We start from the raw sequence: 26,033 nt of genomic DNA, 5'->3' as shown, positions 1-26,033 counted from the left end.
CCTAACCGCTATGCCACTGGGCCGGCCCTGGCCTCACACTTTTTAGAGATGACATCCTAAGTCGTTTCTTTGCAGCCTGTCGGACAAGTTTGCACACTTCCAAATCATATTTTTTTGAAAATACAGAAAAATTAAAAAGCTAAATACATGAGAAATAATATTGTTACAGTTACTTAAGATGAATATATCTTCTTAAAGGTAAGCACATACACTGGGAGAAAATTGAGTGAGATAAAGGAATGACAATCATGCTCACCACATACAGAGAAGAGGGGTGTGTTTATGGGAGGGGGATGGTGGAGGCACATTTAACAGTAGGTCTAAATAATTCTGTAATTGTAATAATTGTGAGATTAATTTATTGTGATGCTTGCCTTTCTAGGCATCGCTAATATTTTTTAAGCAGAGGTCACAAACTCAATGCCTACAGAGCTCAGACTGATAACACAAATGTGAGTTGTTGAGGAATTTTGCAAAAGGAAAACCCTGGACACCTCTAGTGCGCAGCTATTACTAATCAATCATGGCCTGTTGTGGCCAAATCAAGTCCAGTATTTCTAAATGTTGGAGTTTTTAAGAGAAGCTAGAATTCTAGATTTTATGTGAAGTCTCCAGATTTGTAGATGTTGGCTTAATTTATTAAAGACACTGAACAAAACACATCTATGAATTAGACTTGGTCCACCTGCCACCAATTTGCAATCTGTGTTTTAGAGCAGTGGTTCTCCAGGTATGGTCCCTGGATCAGCAGCATCAGCATTACCTGAGACCTTAATGGAAGTGCAAATTCCCAGGCCCCACCTCAGACCTACTGAATCAGAATCTCTGGGAGTGAGACCAGTAATCTGTGTTTTAATAAACCCTCTGGGTGATTCTGATGCATGCCCTAGTTTGAGAACCACTGTTTTGGAGTCTGGAAGTTGATATTACAATTTTTATCTGGAGATAGTTGTAAAGATAAAAGTTAATTGATTGTCCTGTAGATTTTTCAAGTGTATTTCTACATCAAAAATACTAGATGTATATTGTTTTCAGGTATATATGACCTTTTATATTTTTTGCCAGAATCAGAATACACAATGATTAAATCACATTTTGTTCTTTTTCTTTCTCCTCCCCCTCACTGTTTTTAAGAGTATTGCAAATGAACTTAATAGCAATTCTGTGCCACGTTTTGACTTCACTAGAACATATCTTACATTTTATTTACTGGTTGATTAAAAGTAGATGAGTATGTTGCTTGATTTTCTGAAGCTTCCGTTTTAAGTCTCTTCTTTAAAAGTATTGAATGTGATATAAAAATAAGGAATATTTCCTTATTACATTTTTCTAAATTGAGTTCTGTTTGCTGGAATTAGAACTTCCCTTTCTACCTTTTTTTCTATAAAAGGGGAAGGTTAAGTTATGTGGTTTTATGTGAGCCTGGCCTTGTAACAGCTGATCGCTGATCAGCTAGTTTATATTCTAATAGCCAAGTATACCATTATTTTCCTCCATTCTCAGAACGTAGAAATGACTGCTGTCCTGATTGTTGTCCTGAAAGTTCTCCTTCCTTTTGTATGACCCAACCTTAAACAGATTTGTTCATTTAAAAATCCTTAGTACTTTGCTAGTCAAATTAATTTTGAATTTTATATAGATAATTTTATTACATTTAACAGTACACAAAAAGCTTTTTGTGACAAAACTTCATGCATGCCTTACATAATAAAATGCTTAAAATGTGCTTTAGAGTATTTAAAATGCTGAGATAGACTGAGAAGTTTAAAATAATCTGATTTAAAGTAATGAATATTAAATTAATAAAAAAAGAATTCATCTACTTATATTTACACATAATATTTATTAATAAATTATATGCTTACATCCACAGGGTAAACCAGACTTGAATACGACATTGCCAATTAGACAAACAGCATCAATTTTCAAACAACCAGTAACCAAAGTCACAAATCATCCTAGTAATAAAGTGAAATCAGACCCACAACGAATGAATGAACAGCCACGTCAGGTAAGGATCTAATTGATTCTCCAATCTTATTTTTTCAGAAAATTCTGGTATTTTTACCAGACATAGTCCAAGTAAACTCTGGTTAAATGGAATATATTTGGAAAGAAAATTGTTTTATGTCCTAGGCTATTACATGAATGCTGGAGAATAACTTGAATAATACAATATTTAGGTAAAATGTTTTAAGAAAAAAATTAAGAAGTTAATTAAAAATGAATCTAAATCAATTTAATATTATGGACTACATTTTTATGCTTTTGTGTGGTAATGTATATCAGATTTGGTTCTGCTAATCTTAGTTTTTTAAAGATGATCTTTCCAGGGATAATATTTCCTAAGGGGATGAAGCATGCAGTCTGTGTTGCTCAGTTTAAAAATATTTTCTATTATTTGGAAACTACTTTTTGTTCTGATTTCTTGTTACACCAAAACTATCCCTCCCCTTTTGAAAAACAGAATTAAATAAACTTTGTCAATACAGTATATTGTCCTGTGACTTCCATTTTTGTATAAATTGAATTTATTTTTCTCTTTCTTTATTGCTTTATGCTGTATTCCACCAGAATCTTTCTTAGAAAAAAGTATTGTCTGAAAGGCCTCCCTGCTGCTTAATAATGCCACATAGCCAGGGGAGGGAGACTTGACAAAATGCGTAAACTTTCCAAGTAATCTTGCTTATTCACTCCCTAATTGTGGTCAAAAAGTTTAGGTACTTCGTGAATTTTAGTAGCAATTGGGGTGAGGGAGTGGAGGGAGAAACACCTGTGCATAGTTTTTCTCTCCTTTCTCTGCCTCCTCCCACTTATGGATTAGAAACACTGATTTACCTACGACGATTATCTTTTGCTCTCATATTCCCCTTCTAGATATCTCACTCCACCTTTTCATTTGAATTTTGTTGTTCGATAGTCCCTCAAGTGTCTCATCTGCAGACTTCATAAAGGATTGGGCCAAAACTTTCAGACAGTTGCTCTAGAAGAAACTACATAAAGCAATTCAGTTCCCACATCCTCTGTAGTGTTTTTTCCTCTTCAGGTGAGCCAGGAAAACAGAAGATATTTGGAGCCACATTGGATCAGCATCTTGCTATAGATGTCTCAAGATTTGAAGTTCTAGACTTGCTTTACTGTTGGTCCCCAAGAGATTCAACAGGGGCCATGTAAGTGTATCACATCCAATATAAAAGATGCGTACCTGCATGTGCCTTTAGGCTCTTGTCACCACTTAGGTTTTCTTTGGGCCATTCAGCTTTCTGTACCAGGCTTTTTCCTTCTGTTTTACTACCGCACCCAGGGAGAGTCAAACTGTCCGTAGTTTCAGTATATTCATTACAACAGGGAAGGAATTCTGCCATTCTCAACTTTGCCCACCTTGATAAAGCCATTCCCTGATGGTATTCTTTCTTAGGTACTGTCTAAAGTCTTGAACATCTTGTCCTTTGCCTTTCTGGTGATTTTAAAATCGTTTCCTTGTAAAGATGTTTTTATTAATTGAAAATTTTGAAAGTATGTGATTAAGACTGTTTGCTTCAAAAAAGCCCGAAAGATAAAGAAAGTGGAATAACTCATAATATTAATTCCATATTGGAAATCTGAGTTGTCTTATTGGGAACAGATAGTATTTAGTAGATTTAATTCTTATCTTTTCTTTGCCAAATCATTCTCAATATAGTCTGTAAACCCAAATGTTTTGGTTAAAGACCAATCGAGTAGCAAATTATGGTCATTTTAACAGTAATTTAATTGTTTTCTGCACCTAAGTTCAATCACAGATTGTAAAAACTGTAGTAATTATATTTACTGGGTGTTTATCTGGCTATAGAGATATTGGTAACCTAGATTTTTAAAGTTGAAGTAACCAGATTAGTTGCTCCTTATTCTTTGGTATGTTGAATAGTTTTAAGTTTTCCTTTTTTTTATTAAGGTTTATGAGATTGTTCTCAAATGAAAAGAATATGTCAAAATAGCTAAATCTCACCCCCCCCCCAAAAAAAACCCTGTCATTTAAAGCAGATCTTTTGAGGGTTTAATCTTTCTTTTAGCTTGCATAGACAAGAAGTGTTAAAATTATTTAGTAGGTTACTTCTCCAAAAGTTTGGACTGTTTTTCACTTTATCCCCATGTCACCTGACAATTTTTGCTGGATGTTTTTGATTATACTAAGACATTAGTGGTCTTTTCCCCTTCTTGATCTTCAACATAAGAGTTGAGGTAATATTTGACTACTGTCTCACCAATAGGATTTCAAAATATAGGACTGTGCATTGGGAAAATATAGGAAAATAATAGACAACTTTTGTCTTGATGTTTTTTAAAATCATTATCTGTAACGCCTCCTATTGCAGTGTAGATTCAGGCTTTTTAGTAAAGGAAAGATGTTAGTCTTAATTATATTTTGACATACATATGGCAGATGACTGCTAATCAATAAACATTATTATTGAGGAGATAGTTGGCAAAAATGGTCCTTCCAGTTTTGTTAGCTTTTGCATAGCTATATTGAACTGGATTGATAATATAAATGGCCAAATATTCCATTTGGAGAAGTTATTTTGATCATAGAGTAAATAAATTAGACAATGAGGTTTCTATTTTTGAGGTTCCTGTAGATATAAATGTTTTTATTCTTTAACCGTATCACAATCTTTTAGTAAGATATTCAAGCTAGTGGTATTGTAATTCCTTTTAGAGTGCTGAATTTTGAGGCCTAGAGCTAGGATTACATTTTTGGATCTTAATGTAGGTTCTACCTTGAATAGGTTTGAAGTGATTAACTTAGATGTGAAGCAATCATAGAAATTAATAATTCTGTCTTATATAACAAACATCCTATGCCTAGGTCATTGTATGGCAGTCTAATTTGAATTCTCTAAAATATATAAATTATGAATTTCTAATGTATTGACTCCTTGAAAATGCCTTAGCTTTAAAAGTGCAAATTAGGGTATGTAAACAAAAGCGCATTGAACAGAATGCAGCAGTGATTTCTGCCTATAATTAAAATTATAAGGTAGAGATGGAACTTGTAAAACCTGGTTATGATAGGATAAGTAGCTAGCCATTTTTATGTGTACTATCAGTATATTTTATGAGTGCTTGTCTTTTCATTAGATTAAAAAGAAATCTGGAGGGGGTGGAGGGGACTCGACCAACTGAAAGACTGTTATCCCAAACAGTTAGATCATCGAAATGTCCTTATTTGCCCAGATACATAAAACACGTCCAAAATTTTTCTTAATTTAATTGAATTGTGATTTTGCTGTTAAGGGTGTTTTTCCTAGCTTTCTTCTTTCAACATATGAAGAACTCATGTTCCTGTTTCTTTCTTATTTCTTTGATGCTGTCATCTTTGACACTTTCTGATCTCTTGCTGTTTTCTTTCTTTTATCCTCAAATTAAAGAAACTTCATCTTTGAGCCATTACTTCTTCCTTTCAGTTGTAGGTTTATAGAGTGCTGATAGCCTTTAGGTGTTTTTGATAGTCTTTGAATATTAATTACATTTCCTACAGAATAGTTACTTTTTTTACCAAAAAGTAAATATTTAAATCAGTGAAGAAGCAGATTTAAATCTTCCATTCGATCCTAGATCATTTCCTTTTATTTTGTTTGCTAATTCTTCTTTCAAAGGATATGAAACTTTCCTCTACTCCCTTCCAGAAATCAGTCTTGTTTTTTTTTAGAATGATTTTTTTTCCCGGCTTTATTGTGATATAATTGACATATAACATTGTGTAAGTTTAAGGAGTAAAACAAGATTATTTGATGCATGTATACATTGCAAAATGATTACCACAATAAGGTTAGATAATACATCCATCACCTCACGTAATTACTGTGTTTTTTTTGTTGTGGTGGTGGGAGTGAGAACATTTAAGATTTCTCTTAGCAACTTTCAAGTATATAATACGATGTTGTTAACTATAGTCACCATGCTGTACATTAGATTCCCAGAACTTATTCATCTTATAACCAGAAGTTTGTACCCTTTGACCAACATCTGTTCATTTCCCCTCCCTATCCTGTTGCTCCTGGTAATCACCAATCTACTTTCTGTTTCTGAGTTTGGCTTTTTTAGATTCCACATGTAAGTGAGATCATACAGTATTTGTCTTTCTCCGTCTGACTTATTTCACTTAGCATAATGCTCTCAAATTTCGTCCATGTTGTCACAAAGTGACAGGATTTCCTTCTTTTTTATGGCGATAATATTCCATTATAACATATATATATTAATGGAATATTATCCATTATATTATCCAATATATGTATATAGATAATGGAATATACATACACCACATTTTCTTTATCTGTTCATCCATTGATAGACACTTAGGTTGTTGCCATGTCTTGTCTATTGCGAATAATGTTGCAGTGAACCTGGGGGTATAGATATCTCTTCAAGATAGTGATTTAATTTCCTTTGGATATATACTCAGAAGTGGGATTGCTGGATCATATGGTAGTTCTATTTTTAATTTCTTGAGGAACCTTCATACTGTTTTCCATAGTGGCTGTACCAATTTACATTCCCACCACCAGTGCAAAGAGTTCCCCTTTCTCCACATCCTTGCCAGCACTCTCTCATCTTTTTGATAATAACCAAGAATGAACATCTTTAAATATGTTGGAAGAAACTTTCCAGATGAGAGATAAATTTAAAAAATGTGTACTTCAAAGGCATTGTGTGTGAAAAGTTTGTAAAATAACCCAGAGAATTACTGTTCATTCCAGGCATTCTAACAACATATACATCTTCCTAACCTCTGCTAGTTATTTATACTATAGTCTCATTATAATGTTTTTATGATTGAGAAATAGATAAGCTAAAGAACAGAATTCTGTGGAGGATATTATATTCCTTTTCTCTAGACAGAAAAATTGGCTGCCTGGGCAGATGAAATAGATGATGTGTTGTCCTGTACTATTTAAAAGCATTATTCTGGGTGATGTTGGGAAGATGTCATGTACAAAGTGTCAAATAAATAGTACAGACAAATGCTACAGGTATTCGAGAAGGGTGAGGTTACTATGGCTAGGAGGTTTGGGGAAATCTTTAGAAAAGATAAGGGACATATGGTGGACTTTGTAAATTGAGTGGATTTAAAAAAGCAAATGGAAGGGAGAGGACATTCCAGTTAGAGAAAGTAGTATTTGCAAAGCTGTTATATGGGATTGGGCAAGGAATGAGGGGACACGTTTGTTGAAGATCAGGGTTTTCATGGGAAGTAGTGGGAGCTGAGAATGCTGTCAAGGGTTTCCTTAAATGTCAATCTTTACAGGTTTTAAAAATGTTATCATTTGCTTTATTTATAAGAGAAAGATTTGGGATAGGCAAAATAAAAAATTACTCATAATTCCTTTTGTATAATGCAATTACAATAGTATTTTAGCATTTTTTATATTCTTCAAATATTTTTAATGCATCTTTTGAAAACATAATGATCATAGTGTATATACATACTTTAAAAAATTTTACCTAACATTATATTATCCATATTTTATCCATATTTTATATAATTTGTGTGCTATAATTTTATAATTAACTGTATATTGTTCCAACAACTGTGTAGTGTGCTAGCATATGATTTATTTAACCATTTCCATGTTGTTATTTCCAATTTTTCACTATTATAGGTACTCCAGTGAATATTTTTATGTATATAAGGTCCTTCCTATGTTTTACAATGTTTCCTTGGGTTAGAGTCCCAGAAATATAATTAATATGAATATTTATTGTTTTTGATATTTATTGGCAAATTGATTTCCAAAGGGTTGTACCAATTTAAAAGTCTATCAACAAGTTATATGCATTCCAGTTTCAGCTTACCTTCTATGGCATTGAGTATTATCAATACTTCTTTTTTGGTAAAATACTTCTTTATATAAAAATGATATTTCATTTTAAATTTGCATTTACTTAAATACTTGTGAAGTTGGACACACTAAAGCATTTGTGTTTAATTTTGCAAACGAGAAATGTTTAGAGGATTTTGAACAAGGGAGTAGCTTTTCTATTACTCCCCTGAACTGAACTTGAAATTATCTCCTGTGGCTTAAGGCTAATTCCAACATCTATGCTCCCCGGATACGTTCCCTCCTACCTTCTCAGAGTTCTCACTCACTGGATTATGTTAACTACCTTTCATCTTCCTCTTGTCTCTCTAAACTGGCTTCTTCCCAAAAGCATTGATATATATTCAAATCTTCCCTGTCTAAAAAGAATTAATTTTACTCTGTGTCCCCTTTAGGAATTGTTCTCTTTCTTTTCCCTTTACAGTGAAACTTCTTGGAGTTGTGTGTATTTACTGTCTACTTACCACTTAATTTTTTTATCTCAGAAATATAGCTTTTGTTCCCACCAAGCCGCTTGAATTGTTTTCATCAAGATTGCTGATGATGCTTGTTAAATTGGATGGACAAATTTCCGTCCTTAAATTACTTGACCTGCTTTAGCATTAGGCACCGTGACTACCCTGCCTTCTGAAATGCTCTCTTTTGTTCTGTGACACTGTACTCTCCTAGTTTTCCTCCCTCTTTGTTTTTTCTCAATCCCCTTCTTATGATTTTCTTTTTCTCTCTATCTTTTAAAATGGGGTGGGGTTTCCCAGGGAATACTATACATTCATCTCTGAATGTAAACCCTCCATGGATGATTTCATTCATTCTCTTGGCTTCAGTTATTGTCTATATGGTAATAATTCCAAATGTACCTCTTTAGACAGAGCTTCAGTTGTTTGTGTCAATCCATCTACAACCATTGTTCTCTTGGAAGTCTCACCAGCGCCTCTAATTCATCTTACCAAACTCTATCATCATTCTATCAAACTGGCAATTTCTTCTCTGTTTTTATCTCAGTGAAAGTACCACTGTCCATTTGGCTGGCTAAGCCAGAAACCTGAGCATCATCCTTGACTTTTCCCATCTTTTACCCCAAACAACTAATTAGCCAACAAGTCCTATTGAGTCTACCTCCTAAATATTCACGTGCTGCATCTCTATACCAGGTAACTATCATTTTATCTCATCTCCCTGCTTCTTGTCGTATTCTCTTCAATTCATTCTTCATATTGCATCCAGAAGCTCTATCTGATGTGAAGATCTAATAGTGTTATTCTATTGAAAACCTTTTGATGCTTCCTGTTAGTTTTTAAGTCAAAAATCTAAATATAACTTACAAAGTCAAAACACCTAACATGACTTACAAAGTTCTTCGTGATTTGGCTTTTGCTTATCTCTCTGGCCTCACTTTCTGTTGTTCTACACTTGAATCATGTGAAACTTTTTGCAGATTTTTGAATGTGCTATTCATTTCCCCCCTGCACCCTGCCCTTGCATTCCCTGGTCATAATTCTTGATGTTTTCTTTCCCACCCTTAATTAGCTATTTCCCACTCATCCCTCAAGTCTAAACTTAGATACCACTTCATCTGTTCAAAAAAACCTCTGATTTATCAAGTCTGGATTTAGGGACCCTCCTTAGTGTTTTTCTTTTCTCCTTTTCTAATCATAACTGTTATTGTTATTCATTGTTTTATCCACAGTGTCTCCATTATGTCAGTGCTTAATATGTATTTGTTGAATTGATGAATTAATTAATTTTTGAAATTCAAAATTCATTAATTGAGCCCTCAACTAGTGCCAGGCACCTTTCTAAGTAGTGGGGATACTGTAGTGAATAAAAGAAAGTCCCTGCTCTCATGGAACTTACTTTCTAGTGTGATCGGGAGAGAGACAGACAAATAAGTACATATATACTGTATCACGGCATGATAAGTGCAATGAAAAAAAATCAGAGGAGTGAGAGAATGTATAGTCTTCCAAAGTAGTGAAGTATGGGGAGAACATTCTAGGCAGAGGTCTTAATCTGGCTATTGTATGTAATATAAGGACTGATTTAAGGCTAGAAGGAACTGTAGGAAGTTAGGGCATAAATGATAAGATTTGTTTCATGCTGGTCATAAAACAGGTGACAAAATTTATTAACTGATTAGCTGTGCCTGTGAGAAGAGTGTTAGAATTTAGGTAACTGGGAGAATGATGTTATTGACAGGAATACAGAAATATTGAGGGGTAGCTCAATATTTTTTTTTAAATAATAAAATATGAATATGAGTAGTAGAAAATTTCTACTCTTAATGCAGTCATGGTATATTCAGGTAGTAAAAGATGATGGGTTGGAGTCCTGGGGAGAAAACCGGTTTGGCGACTTGTCAGTATTTGTGGAGGTAAAAGTTGCAGCTGAAAGATTCTATGTGAATTTTTAAAATATTAATGAATCTATAGGTTATCTATTCATAGTAATCTCTAATCATCAGTATTTTTCTGGTCCACTTAAAAATATTTCAGCTATCATGTGGGGAGATCCATGACATTTTTTGAAATTTTTATATTTATCAAAGAAACAGGAATATAGATGAAAAAAAATCAAATACTAAAAATCTCATATTTCAAAACGGTGGTTTCCTACTTTTTCTGTCTTCTAATCTCATTTCCAAAAGCATTTATTCTCAATTCTGGTCATTTCCCTTTATAATTACCTCTATATTTCTGAATAATATACTTATTATGCTATTTCTTTATTTGTTACTTTTAGATATTATTTCTTGACTTCCCACAATGGTAGATGAGTACATATTTCTCTCTCTCTGCTTTCATGCTCCCAAAATAGTTGTATCACAATTTTAGTTAAGTAAGTTAAATAATCAGGGATTACATTATTATGACTGAAAATATTCATGGGTAGGGCAAGTAATACTCTATCATCAGCATCAGAATTGCCTTCATAATTCTTGATTGTTGTTGTTAATCTTAAGAATTGTATGCTAGGTTTCCTTTATAATTATAGCTAATCTTTCCTAATGCTTTAACATTTCTGCTACATGCCCATCAACAATATTTTACTTGGGCTGAAATCCATGGGGTTCCTTCTTGTGTTTTTCTTGGAGTTGCCTCTGCTCCCCTTCACTCTGGATTTGGTCTCTGGTCTTGCTCTGTAGCTGTAGCTCTGGGGATTTCCTTCGCTGTGCTGCTGAGTTGGAGTTTGTTTTCTGGATTTCTGTCTTCCTCTGTCTTAGCATATGCCTTCAATTTGTAACAAATCCTCCAGGAGCTTTCTAATAAACTTTAATGGGAGGTAAAGTTTTTGAGAACCCTCCACCTTAGAAATAACTTTATTCCAGCTGGACACAATCAAATTTGCCTGGGTATGAAATCCTAGATTGAAAATCGTTTTCCCTGGAGTTTTGAAGGCATTGCTTCGTTTTTCTCTACCTTCAAGATTTCTGAAGAGAAGTCCAATGCCATGCTGAATCTCTGCTTCCCTTTATTGTCTTCTTTTTTTTTTTTCTCTCTGAGAGTGTTTAGTATATTTATGATTTTAAAAAATTCACTACTATGTGCCTTGTAGGCCTTTGTTCATTCACTGGGCACTCAGTAGGTGATATAGGTGCCTCCTATCCTTCGTGTGGGAAATTTTCTTGTGTCATTTCTTCCCCTCTTCTCCCGAACCCCCCAACTTTCCATTCTCTCTTTGTGTAAGTTGGGTATTAGCCATCTTAGAATTTTCTTATTTCTACTTGTGTATTTTCCATCTTATTGTTGTTGTTGTTTTACTTTCTTGGATATTTTCTTGATTTTAGCTTTTAGTCCTTTTTTGGATTTTTTATATTGGTGATCATATTTTAAATATCCAGCAGCTGTTTCTTGGCTTTTACATATAAAATTTTACATATAAAATTTTGTTGTTCTTGTTTTATGGATACAATCTCTACTCTTACCTCTCTGAATATATTAATTATAAGGGTACTTTTTATTTGTTTGATGTTTGGTTTTTCTCTGTTCCTTGCATTTGCCATTTTGTTGTTGTTTATTTTAGGTTCTGTCTTTTTTTTTTTGATAAGGAAGATTGGCCCTGAGCTAACATCTGTTGCCAATCTTCCTCTCTTTGCTTGAGGAAGATGGTCCCTGAGCTAACATCTGTGCCAGTCTTCCTCCACTTTGTATATGGGACATGGCCAGAGCATGGCTGGATGAGCGGTGTGTAGGTCTGCGCCCAGGATCCGAACCCACAAACCCCAGACCTCCAAAGCAGAGCGTGCAGACCTAACCACTATACCACTGGGCTAGCCCCAGGTTCTGTTTTTCTTGTTGGCTACTATGGATATTGCTTCAATGAATACTCTAGTACATGTTTTTAGTTTTCAGTTTTACCTAGCAAATAGAGTTGCTGGGTCATAGAGTATGCATGTGTTCAGCTTTATTAGATACTACCAAATAGTTTTCCAAAATGGTTGTACAAAGTTACACTTCTACTAGCAGTGTACAGTTGCTTCAAGTCCTTGTCAACACTTGGCATTGTCAGTCTTTTAAAATTTTAAACATTCTGGTATGTATTTAGGGGTATTTTGTTATAGTTTTAACTTGAATTTCTTTGGTAATTAATATTATTGAGCACTGTTTATATGTTTATTGACCATATAGATATCCTTCTCTTGACGTACCTAATCAAGCCTTTTATGTATTGTTCTATTATGTTGTTTGTCTTTTTTTCATTGACTTGTCAGAGTTCTTGATATATTCTTGATATGAGTCCTTTGTCAGATATATTTATATCACAAACACCTTCTCCTAGTTTGTGGCTTACTTTTTTTACTCTCTTAATTGTGTCTTTTGATAAATATAAGTTCATATTTTAAGATAAGGTGGGACACAGACTGGGAGGGCACAGGAGTGGGGGCTTCTGGGATGCTAGTAATATTCTTGATCCGGGTGGTAGTTACACAAGTGTTTACGTTGTGAAACTTTAGTAGGCTGGGTACTTATTTTTTTTACACTTTTCCTGTATGTAATACATCAATAACGACTTACAAAAAGTAAAGAACATACTTTAATATATCAATCTCTTCCTTTGTATTTCAGTGACGTGTTTAAGAAATTTTTGCTTACTCCAGGGTTATCAATATATTCCCCTATGTCATCTTCTAAAAGCTTTGCTTTACTTTTGCATGTAGGTCTACAATCCATTTGGAATTGACTTTTGTGTATGATGGGAGATGGATTTATTTTTTTTCCCATGTGGATATCAGATTGACCCAGCACCATTTACATGTGAATCTGTTTCTACACTCTGTTCTATTTCATTGGTCTCTTTGTCTCTTCTTCCCCAATACTTCACTATCTAAATATTACTATACTTTTATAAAAAGTCTTAATATCTGGTAGTGTAAGTTTTCCAGCTTTGTTATTCTTGGCTCAAGATTATTTTGGTTAATCTTGGCTGTTTGTATTTCACATAAATTTTAGACTCAACCTGTCCAGTATTCTCCAAAATCTCCTAGGATTTAAATCTATAGATCAATTTGGGGGACATTTAATATTTTTACAGTATTAGGTCTTAAAATTCATGAATCTTGTATATCCCTCCATTAAGATTTTATAGTTTTCAGTCGAGAGATCCTACACTTCTTTAATTGATTTCTAGATATTTGAAGTTTTTTGATGTTACTCTCAGTGATATAAAAAATTTTATTTTCTAATTGTCTGTTGCTAATAGGTAGAAATAAGTTGATTTTGAATATTGACTGTGTATTCAGTCATCTTCCTAAATTCACTTATTAAATCATCTGTGAGTCTGTTGGACTTTTTACATGAGCATACAAACATCATCTGCAAATGAGAGTTTTATTTCTTCCTTGCAGATCCTAAACCTTTGATTTTTTTTTTTTTTTTTACTTGTCTTATTTCACTGGCTATGACTTCCAATGCAATCTTGAATAGAAGTGATAACAGATATAGTTGTCTCATTTGTGATACCAGGGAACGTTTTTAATATTTCTCCATTAAATATGATGCTTGCTATAGGTTTCTTTTGTAAATACTCTTTGTCAGATTAAGGAAATTCACTTCTATTCCAAGTTTACTAAGAGTATTTTTCATGAATGGGTATTGAATTTTATCCACTTCTTTTTCTCTATCTAGTTGAATGATGATATGATTTTTATTTTTCACTCTGTTAATATAATGAATTACAGTGATTGGTTTATGTGGTGAATTACCCTGCTTAATTTTTTTGAATGTTAAACAAACTTTGAATTTGTGGATTAAGCCCAATGTGGTCATGATGTATTATCATTGTTATCACTGTTTAGGTTTGCTGTTGTTTTGTTTAGGAATTTTTGCATTTATGTTCACGAGGGAGATTGACTTGCCATTTTTCTTTTCTCGTAATTTTCTTCTCAAGCTTTAGTATCAAGGTTTTGCTGGTCTTGTAAAATAAGCTGGGAGTTGATCCCTCCTTTAATATTTTCTGGAACAGTTTGTAGAAGATTGGTACTTTTCTTTAAATGTTTGGAAGAATTAATTGTGAAGCCATCTCAGCCTAAGTTTTTTTTTTTTTTTTTTTTAAATGGGAAATCTTGAAATAACAGATTCAGTTTATTTAATGAGTACACAGATGAATAGTCATGTTTTCTATTTCTTCTTCTACCAAATTGAGAATTTATTTTTGTAGGGATTTGTGCATTTCATAATTTTCAAATTTAGTGGTATAAGGTGATTCATAATATTTTCTAGTAATATTTTTAATATTTGTAGTATGTGTTGTGATATCTTCTTTTCTCTAATATTGATAGTATATAGATGAAAGGTGAAATGAAGTACTGGGAAGAACCTTCTTAACAAATTTTGAACTCAGTCTATACATGCACTTTTCGCATGGAAATCCAAACTTCAATTTTATCATCAAATCTATTGATAAGATAACATTTATTTTATAGAAGTTAGTTTATTATAATGGGTTATGCTTTGTCTTATTTGATACTTATTGCCTTGAAGTAATCTTATAGTAATATTGAGACCTTTGTTTTCTTTATATCTATATTCACTTGCTATTTTTTCTTTCTTTTTATTTTCAGCTTTCTGAGTCATTATTTTTAGACATGTTTCTTGCATAAAATATATAGTTGAGTTTACTTTTTTCATCTGATCTGAGGGTCTTTTTTTCTTTTATAGATGAGTTTACCAGTACATTTAGAGATATGTTTGGGTCTTAATTCTAACATTGTGTTTATATACTGTTTTTAATATTTTATTGTCATTTTCTAGTATTTCTATTTTTGTTCTGTGGTCTGAGTTTTCCATTTAAATTCATTCTTCTGGTAATATTGAGGATTTGTAACCTGATTTTAGTTCTAGTCATTGCTTAATGTCATATTTTAAATAGTACATAGGTACTTCTATTTATTGATTTATTGATATTAAAAAGGAAATAGTATCTATTAATGTCCCACTATAAAAAATGAGGAATTAATTTACACTATTGAAATTAGTTTCAAGAAATCTTTTCTAAAGGGCATCTTTTCTGATAAACAGCTAATGATAGCTCTCTATCTATTAAAGACCAAAGTTCCTGCAGTTGAGTGGGTTTTGAAATCATTAATTAATTTATTCAACAGCATATATTGCTGATTATATTACAGATGATCTATAAACACAAAAGTCAGATATGCACCCTGTCCTCATAAAAATTTCAATCTAATAAGGAAAACAAACACTGAACAAATAATTCCAAGTGTACTGAAATGTGACAAATAAGCGAAGAGTAGTTAGTGAAGGAGCGTAAGTCCCTAAATGGATTTATGTATAATAAGAAAATTATTATTATAACTTTTCCTGTGGGAGTAGCACATGAAAACTTATAGGCATCATGAATGAGTCCTCTTATTCCACGGCCATCTTAGGATAATTGTGCCTTTTCAGGCATTTGACAGGTGTTACACGCCCCTTTGGCATAAGTTGGAGAGTATTCATGACAAAATCTAGACAAGCAGCTACAGCAGATGGTTACTGCTCCTCCGTCGTCCTCGACTCTAGCTTTTGCCTTTTGCTTCATTTTTCCATCCTCTTTAGCCTAAATTATCTTTTGCCTTAACAAGAGATCTCGCTGTAGTTTACACAGCCACATGAATCAAGCTTTTCCTTGATTTACATAACAATTTTCTTGTCATTATCCAGCTCTTTCTTCCCAGGCCACTCTTGCAAAATAAATGGGTAGCTCATGTTTGACTTTTGATGTTTGCAGGCCATGGTATTTAAGTTAAATTGTTTTTGCTGACCAAAACTAGACCACTCAGATATCATATGGGGTTGATTTGATTTGAAATAGACCAGGGTATAGACTGGACAGCAAATTCCTTCTGGGCAGGAAACCCATTCCTCTTTATAGTTCTAGCCCAGTGTCTTGCATGTTTAGTTTTTCATGAGTCAGTGAATATAAAGTGCGTATTTTCTGGGTTTTGCTTTAGTCTACAAATATGTGACAAGATGCATTGTTCTTTGATTAGATTTAGCAAAAGCTTTAGAAAAGTGAATAAGATATTCATTGAATTTATGAAATCCTAACATTAGAAAATATTCTGAGCAATTCAATAAAAAATTAATACTTCTCATTTTTATCAGTGGTTTGATAACCTCCTGAGATAGACAAGGCAGTTATTAGTATTTCTATTTTACTAGTGAAAATACATCCAGAGAGATTGTGAGTTGCCTAAGACAGCACCTCTATTTAATGGTTGAGTCAGGACTAAAGCATTTAGCTCCCAAACCAGTGTTCTTTCTGTTACCCTGTACTCCTTCTACTTAGCCACAAATTTAACCCACAAACATCTGAGTGCCAACTATGTGTCTAGCATCATGCTCTTGACAGAAATGAAGACTGTGCAGATGAAAACTCTTAAAATGGTGAGATTTTTAAGGTAACTTTTGGTTCTTCTATTTTATGAAGTTTTAACACTTTTGTCCTCATGTACTTTAAAAGATATATCACATATCTTTGTATTTTAAATATTTGTTTTCATTAGAAAAAAATACTTATAGTCTTATTTATTTGACAAGTACTGTTAGAAGTTTTAATTTGTTGCTTAAGAGGAATAGAAAATACAGAAACATACAGAGAACCATCATAAAAGGCAGACTTTCATAAGTCTCCCAACAGCTGGTGATTGCAACAGTGAAGTAGGGCCAAGGAGGCGTGGTCAGGACTTGGATTTGGTAATTAGAAGGTTACTGTGACCTTGGGAAGGTCAGTGTTAATGTAATAGTTGGAGGAGAGTCCAAGTTAGAAGGAAAAGAATGAATGGAAGGTGAGGAAATAAGATGGAGAGTTTCTCTTCTAGTGGAAGGAGGATGATAGAGATGGTTTGAGGGGGAAGTAGTGTGAAGAAGGACATTTTTTAGGTTATCAGTGTTGAGTGTATCTGTCAGTTCAGGGAAAGAAGCCCAAGGCGAGGAAGGGGGAAAATGGAAAACGTGAGAGGAGAAGTTGGGCAAATTGATAGGGCAAGATCAGGAGGAGGCAGGAGAAGATGTGACCAAGAGCCGATTGTAGACATAGTCGTAGGAAGATATCAGGATGCTCAGTCCTCTGAGATGAGAGAGAAGTAAAGGAAGGGTGAAATGGTTCAGAGGAGATCTGAGGTGGAAGGGAGGATATTTTAGAGGCTCAGGGCCTTTAGGCCTGAGGTCCTGGCTTTTCTAGTCAGCTGTAGAGTCAGTCACTACAGGCTTCTTGGTTTAGGAGCTAACATTCAGCTTATGGTATTCAAAATAAACCGTAAGAAAGAGGAGTTCAGATGTATAGAAGTTTTAGAGGAACTTTACTTAGTTTCATTATTGAAATTTCAGTGTGTTTCTATATATTCAGTTTATTTTTTTCTAATGGAGATTATAATTTCTAGAGGTAAGGGAAAATGCATTTTAAGACAATATGTGAGTGCTAAAATAAGTTTTAAAGTTTTTGTGTGGCTCAGTTTGGTGAGATGCTTCTTCCCTGGGCTTTTAGTTTAGAAATGGGCAGGCCCTACTGGTAGCTACATATAAGAATTTATGGACATTAACATGTTCAAGATCAACTTGTTCATTCTATTTTGTTGCTGTACCTGACTTGAACACCTAAAGTTATTCTGAATGGAGCTGTGCCTTTCTCAGTAGTCAGTGGCAGATTTGCAGGTGCATATGGTCTGTGATCCTGTGGTAATAACAGAGAGCTCCTTCCAAAATCTGTACATACAGATGCTTTCTAACTTATGGCTTGGGATATAAAATGTTGTGTTTCAGTCGTTGGAGCTCTACATCTTCCGATAGAAATGATATTATTAATGGTTCTAGCATCCTAGACCAGCTTATAAAAGACCATTTAATCTAACGTGTGTCTGAATTATTAAAAGTAACTACTGTTTATAACCATGTTTCTATCAGGAAGTGTGTTAAATTTCAACTCCCAAGGTAAAAAATGTTTCTCCCACTTCTGCCTTATCTTATTCACCCCCTAGTTGTCTGGCAGTGAGAAAAGAGGCACTCAGCTCCAAGCCCCTTAGGGTGGTCCTTATAGGGCCAAGGAATGAGGAGCTGGGATGGAGACTCTTGAAAGTTGAGAAAGGAGCTGGCTGCAGTGATGGCATATGCCAACGGAGGGCTCCCCTTTCCGTTTCAGCTATGAGATCTTGGCCCCTGCCATTGTGACCCTCCTGTCCTCTTTCTCTTTCTCTGGACCAGTGGTTCTCAACCAGACCTGATTTTGCCCCACTCTCCTCTCCATATACCAGGGGAAATTTGGCCACGTTCAGAGACATTTTTGGTTGTCACAACTGGGGTGGTGCTACTGGTATCTAGTGGGTGTAGGCCAGGGACACTGCTAAACATCCGCAACAAAGAATTATCCAACCCAAAATGTCAATAATGCCAAGACTGAGAAACTCTGCCCTAGGCCATTGCTGCTGATTTGAGTTTTTTCCCCTTCTTGCTTCACTACAGAACAGAAATGTAGTTTATGTTCCTTAATTCTCTCCTACCTTCTATTCTTGAAACAAGCTCAGAGCCCTTTTGAGGTTTTTCTAAGGGCTTTACTATCATCACAACATGGAAAAAGATGGAGTAAAAATAACAAGAAAATCACAGTTTTAGGAAATCATAATTAAAAGGTATCCATGTTACCCACTGGACTTTAAATAGAACAAAATTCTGACCCTTCTCTAGGCTTCAGTCCACTTTTCCCCCTTAGGGTTTCCTCATTCCCTAGGCCTCCTTCCTTCCTTACCCGTGCTGCTCAACTGTGGAGAGCCTGGGCAGTCATACTTTCACTGGTCCTCCAAATGAGGAATGACAGGAGGGATGAAAAATCCTTTGGTTATTTTAGTGAGGAGTGAAGGAAAGCTTCCTTTGTATTGCGTAGATCCAGCCAGAACTATTTTCTGTTGCCCTTCTTCTTTTGAGAAATTCACAGAATGAGATTATATCATTGCATTTCCCTAAGTACTGCTGCCCGGCACAGGGGTCACCTTTCTTTACTCATCTCTTCTCCTTTCCACCCCTGCACTACACTTACCACCACCGCCAGCTTCGTGGGCACACGACCTGTACAGTTGCACAGAGCCCCATGCTTAGAAGGGCCCCATGTCTGGTTGAATGCTCTGCTGCCACCATCATGAAATTCTTAATACTTTTGAAACAAGGGGCCTCATGTTTTCATTTTGTACTAGATCCTGCAAATTATGTAGCTGGTTCTGCTTACCAAAGTTCTCCCAACCAACTTTGGTTCTAGGTGAAAGGAAGTCTGTCTTGGATAAGAAGAAGAAGGAGAAGAGTTTTAAGATACTTGTAGTAGCAAGAAAACCCCAGCTGAAAATCTGGGAGGGAAGGGCAGACTCCTATGCATGTGCTTAGTCTTCATTTGTGAATACTCACATTTCAGAGTTGATTATTTTTTGATTTGTTTATATTTATTAATTTTAATAAGATGACCAACTAATTAAGTGCTGTTATATAATCAGCGGTATCCTAGAAACCATGGGTGAAACTAAGTAATAAGATGATACTTGCTTTCTACTGGCCATGTTTGAGTGTTTATAACACCTCCTCATTTAGTTTCCATAACACTTTGAGATTGTTTTTATTGTCCCATTCCATAGAGTAGAAAACTTATATTCAGACAGATTAAGTTAGTTGTCTAACTTTATAAAGCTAGTAAGTGACAAAGCAAGGATTTGAACATAGGTCAGTCTAATTCTGAAGCCCAGTCCCATTCACTCTGCTACACAGAAGTTCATTCTTCCTACTCTCTGAGTTAACTCTCAAGTTGAGGTCATGGGTATACATAGAAGGTCAATTTCTTTTCATCAGTGAATTATTTTAAACACGACACAGACACATCAATGTTTTTCAAATTAAATATAATGATGGATGAAAATAATACTGATATATTACATGTAGATGCTTTTCAATGTGTTCATGAGAAATAGCTGTTAGTATAATTAACCTAAAACAGTATTCTTATAGAAAAAATTCAAAAGCCTTCAGTTATACTTGCTTAGTAAATCACTCCCTCTCTCCTGTTTTATGAAATATCTGCTACCATTCCATTGTTAGTGTGACTTATCTGAAAATGTTTTCTTGGAGTAGTGGTCTCAGTCTTTAATTTCCATCCATCAAATAAAAACTTGGTGTTTATTGTTGATATTTGCAATTAATTCTAAGAAAGCTAATGTGCAGAGAATATATATTACACCAATTCTTTGTTTTTTATCATGTGAGCTACCCCAAATTATGGTTTGATATCTTCTTAAAACTCTACGCCAGCTTTAGCCTAAATACATTACAGGCCTGGGCCTCTTCATTCTGTATAAGGAGGAGGCAGGCACCTGCCCAGATCATCCACAATTGACGATTTACACAGTATTACTTAGTAGGTAAATGGAATGAGTAACTTGATAATTTTCTGAGTGTTTACTGATCTTTTATCAGCCTTTGATATTATCAGTAGAAGGGTCTGAGGCCTTTTACTATATGATCTAACACAGAGCCAAAAACATGTCAATGCCCTTCCAGAGCTTTTATTGTTAAGATCAGGACTGTTGAATTACACTGACCTGAGTTTTAATTCCAGCTGCACCACTGGCTAGTTGTGCAACCTTTGGTAAGTTACCGTAAATGGCACTAATAATGTCTTCTTCAAAATGCTGGAGGGAAGATGAACTGAGTTTCTGTACATAAAGCACTTAGCACAGTGCCAGGCCTATGGAAAGGGCTTGGTGGGTAAGTGGTAGTTGTCCTCCTCTGCCTCCCCCTCTTCCTCTTATTCCACCAAGAGAATATGACTGGGCATAAACAGAGCTTTGGGTAAGCCCTTCCTCTATTTACACCTAAACAATTTGGTATACTCTTAAATATACTTTGACACATGTCCTCCTGCAGTGAAAAATAGAAAGGCAAATATCTTCCTCCAGTCTTCTGCAAGGAGAGAATAGAATAATATATTTTTTTTCTTCTGGTATAATCAGGAATAAAACTCAGAGCTCTCAGTGACCAGTGTACAACAGCTGTATGTGTGCACTACCATTCTTTCAACACAAACCGAACCAGTCTCTCTCAAGATCCCTGGGCCTGCATCGGAATCACCTAACACATTTGTAAAATAAAATGAAATGAAACCAGCCCTCTCACCCCAGACCTGTGAAGAGAATCTCTGGGGCTGAGGCCTTGGAGTACACATTGAAAATAAGCTACCCTGGTTATTCTTCCATATGAAAACATTTAAAAATATTGGTCTGTGCTCTCTGCCTCACCTCCTTGCCTTTGCTTAAGGTATTTCCTTAGCTTGGAGTAGTCTTTCCTCCTCTAGAGAAGTCGTACACATTTTTCAAGGGCTACCTCTTCCTAAAAGCCTTCCCCGATGTTCCCAAATTGAAGTTAATTTTATATCTTCATTGTTGTAGTTATCACAGTCTACCTTTTGGTGTTTTGCTAGTTTTCCACCAATCAGTAAGCTCCTAGAGGGCAGCGATCGCCAGTTATCCTAAAAACCATCCTAGCAGCATACTTTGCATATAATGGGCACTCAGAGAATATTTCTTGAATTTGGATCGATCCTCTAGTTACTTTTGTCCAGTAAACCATCCTGTTCTGACTTCCCCAAATGAGCACAAATCCCTTCAGAGAATTATAAGCTCAGGATGATGGAGGACAGAGCTAATAAACACGACCAGCCTCAGTTCTCAGCATCAGAATAGGGATGTGTGTTCGTGTGTGGTTGTGAGGAGTTGTTTGTGATCCCTGTTTCTTCCTCATCCTCTTCTTTGGATATACTTTGTAAGGCAAGTTGCACAAATCCCTCAAAGTCCCAGCTAAATCCACAGCAATTAAGAAAAGAAAATGCTGCGCTGTAGTCTGGGTTGGTTTTACTTTGAGGAAGCAGATTTGATCATTCCTCTCACTAAATAAGCACCTTTGGTAACACACCATCTTGTTTGTCCTCTGGGATAGATGCATAGATAAAGCACGTGCAGCTGTGCCTCCACTGTTGCCGCAGATGTGCTTACTACATCCATGGGAGGAGCAAAGGTGTAGAGATGAACTCCAGTTTCTAGTCAGATGGTTTCTGCAAAGCTGTACTGCGCCTGTCACTGTTATTTTAGACACTTTGTGGTTCTGGATGACTTTTAATCCCATCTTATCCTTCTCCATCGCCTGATTTACTGATAGAGCATTGCCTAGACTGTTGACAATATAAAGTGATGCACACAGGGGAGCTATCCAATTTTCTTATATATTGGAGGGTGACAAAGAGAACAAGATATCATGAGGCAACTGGGGGATCTGATTAGTAGGGATTAGAAAGGGATGTAATAACTGAAGGTGATAGCACATTTTGGGAGTTACTCCAAATATTAAATTACTGCCCCTTATAGATAGATATTACATTGATTATTTGGCCTCACACAAGGCAGCAAGATTAAATTGAGAAAATTGTTGGATTTGGCAGATTTTCATTGGTAGGTTAGAATTTATGAAAGCAGTGGTGTTTATGAAAGTGTGGTGGAAGAGACTAGATATCTATTGTAGAGGGGAACTCCTTATAAATATTGGGAGACTCATCTTTTCAATATTATTGTCTTTTGACTCCTAATCGTTGGGGAAGTCATACAGTAAGGAGAACTCCAGATGACCACAATTAATCACCTAGTAAAAACATGGAATTAATAAATGAGTAGATCAGGAAATTTTAAATTTAGGCAGAGAAAGACCTCTCCCTTCCCTGGCTCCCCTCTACAGCATTCAGGCCTATAAAGTGACTAGAGATAGTGAGGAAGGGTCATTGAATTTGGTAAGAGGAGCTGGCTGACTTTTAGAGTAAATGTAGTGAAAATTCATGGAAGTTGAAAGGGGCCCAGGGGAATGGAGATAGTGCATATTGATCATTCCTTGAGGAACTGGCTTGGAAAGAAAGAGAAAATGGTAATTGTATCAAATGGATAAAGTTTTTGTTTACAAAAAACCAGAAAGTACAATTCTAGCACCCCAAAGAATTCTCTTGTGCCAACGCTGTGTAGTCAGACCCCTAACCCCCAGTAACCATCCGATGGTTTTGCCTTTTTCAGAATGTCATATAAACTGAATCATACAGTATGTAAAAGACTGGCTTCTTCACTTAGCATAATGCCTGCTCTATGTACATTTTCAAAATATTTTAAAATGCAAAGAATCTTCCCTCCCCAAAACAAACAATGCAAAACAGGAATCTGAGAAGACGGATGTAGAGAAGGTGAGTTAGGAACATATTGAGATATAAACAGACATTTATCTCACGAAGACTGTTTCAGTTCTCATAAAAATTATGTGAGTTTATTAGCTTTGAATAAATAGTGGAAAGGTTGGAGAGGAAGCAGTGGTGACCTTGACCAGTTAAATGTTTTCTTTCCTCACACTGGCCTCCTTTCCTTCTCTGCCCTTTCTCACTACCCACCCCCTCCTCTGGGAGCAATACACACACACACACACATGCACGCACACACACACACACACAAACATATAGAGATGTATTTGTCTCTATTTTCATGGCATAAGCATTTCATTTATAAAGAGGTCATCAGTGCGTATCACATTCAACTTGAGATTTAGTGAGGGCTATCAGATGTCATGTGGTGGTACGAGGACTTGATGTAATCTAGAGCCCAACCTCTATTTCTCAAGCCAAGATATCTTTTGCAAAATTCTCCTTTTAAATTTTTGTATCATTTTCCTTCTTATTAACAGGAATTTAAAAATTAAGAACTAAAAATGATAGAATGTAAAAAATTTGACTTTTGCTATCTGGAATTGGAATTTTTAGGTGTAAAATGTTAGCAATTCTATCTGTACATAATTCCCATGCTTTGTGTTTTGGTAGTGTTGATTTATTTTTTCAAATTAAATTATGTATATATATGTATATAATTTTATTATAAAAGTGCTTAGTAATCTCATACTCACTGATTCCTCTGAATACTTTTTCATTAGGAATTAACTAGCTTTTATTTTCCTTGTTTTTTCCTATAGTTGTGATATTCAAAGCATAGATGATATTATTCTCCCAAAGAGAAAACAGAAAGCTGGCAAAGTTTCTTGGGACATTTATCACATTCATGAATTATTACCTTCACCTAACTATTTTTACCCATGATGATTATTCATGTCCTCCTGTTGGTGACTTGTTCACATTGACCGCATATTCTGTTGATGATGTAATTTGTAGGGAGATGTAAGGAGATGTTACCATGTACCGAAGGTCTTCAGAGGAGAGTGAAACATTCTGTTGCAGGTTACTCTTGGTGCTAGCATTAAGGTTATTATAAATCCAACATATTACTATTCTGCCATAAATAGAAGTATTTTACTGTATCTTCTCATTTGTCTGGAGGGCAGTTATCTGACACTTTACATATACCCAGAAGTCAGAATGTAAGCCCGAAAACCCTTAGAGTGGCCAAAATTTGCTAAAAGTAAATACAATAAACCGTATGCCTACTATGTGACAGGTGCTTTCTGTACATTGCCATATTTAATCCCAATAATAATCTTATGTGATAGTCATTGCTGCCACATTTTACAGAAGAGGAAGTTGAAGCTTCTGAGGTTATAGAACTTGGCCAAGGTCATACATCTAGAGCTGGGGTTCTGCCTTGGGTTTGTGTGTCCCTTAAGATCCTAATTCTGAGTCCAGTTACTCCCATTTTCAGTCACTCACTCACACAAATATTTTTTCAGTACCTAGTATGTGACAGGTCCTGGGTATCAGGATTAAAGACAGATACATGGAGTCCTAAGGAATTCTTTTATCTGTTTTTTTTGGCTGCAGTAGATACAAAACAGACTAGAAAAGAGATGAGGCTTGAGGACCAAGATACTATCTATCTTATCCTCAGTTGCATCCACAGGGCAAGCACAGCACATAGTAGGAACTCAGTAAATATATGTTGAATGGATGAAAGACATTAATGAGAAGTAATAGCTAACTGGGAGAGAAAATAAAGTATACAAAGGAGATAAAATCAAATAGCAGAACTGTCTTGGACCATTTAGTGTTTGAATAAGCAATTGCATACCTCAGAATCCTCACAGGGCATGAAGAGCCTTCAGTGTGCTCACTGATGCCCGGAATAATCCTGGGGCCACTGAGTGATTAAGGCAGCCCAGGCTCTGTGCAACAGAGAGAAAGTCACGCATGAACTTGACATCCTGTTTAAAAAGCAAGGAAGTGTGTAAGACATTTTAGAAAAGTTTCTGTAAAAAATGGCCCCTTTTCCCCTTAAAGTATACTAAAAGGCTAAACTTGAGTGTCATGGAAAAGTCACATACATGGAGGAGCTCTTTCCCTAATGATATTGGATAAAGGGGTATTATGTAATATAATTTGTTTTCTTTTCCCTGATAAATTACAACACTAAATTTTCATGCCAAATGAATCTTTAAAAAATTCAAGTTATATTTTTTGGAAGATACCTTATGAAGAACTATATATAGTATACAGCATATAACAATCTCTAGTACTGTAACAAGTGAATAGGTTGTATAAAATAACGAAACATTTTTTGAGTAATATCATTTGAAAGAATTACGATATGTTGAAGTAATTCATGTTTGGAGTATCATTTAGCTTTTTATAAGGAAAAAAATGAGGACATTAGGAAACTATTGAAATGATTTCAATTTCATTATT

The 26,033-nt window shown here is 35.1% G+C and overlaps 1 protein-coding gene across 1 annotated transcript in view; it reads left to right on the top strand.

The window, feature by feature from the left end:
* MBD2 (methyl-CpG binding domain protein 2) overlaps positions 1–26,033 on the top strand; it is a 67,201-nt gene that overhangs the window by 31,324 nt on the left and 9,844 nt on the right. The window contains exon 3 of the mRNA XM_058557159.1: positions 1,874–2,011. Coding sequence (XP_058413142.1) covers positions 1,874–2,011 — 138 coding nt within the window. The remainder of the gene's footprint in view (positions 1–1,873; positions 2,012–26,033) is intronic.

This window comes from Diceros bicornis, chromosome 16 (genome assembly GCF_020826845.1).
Source record: "Diceros bicornis minor isolate mBicDic1 chromosome 16, mDicBic1.mat.cur, whole genome shotgun sequence".
Taxonomy (NCBI): Eukaryota; Metazoa; Chordata; class Mammalia; order Perissodactyla; family Rhinocerotidae; genus Diceros; species Diceros bicornis.
The sequence above is the reverse complement of the archived record's forward strand: the minus strand, read 5'-3'. Positions and strand labels throughout refer to the sequence as shown.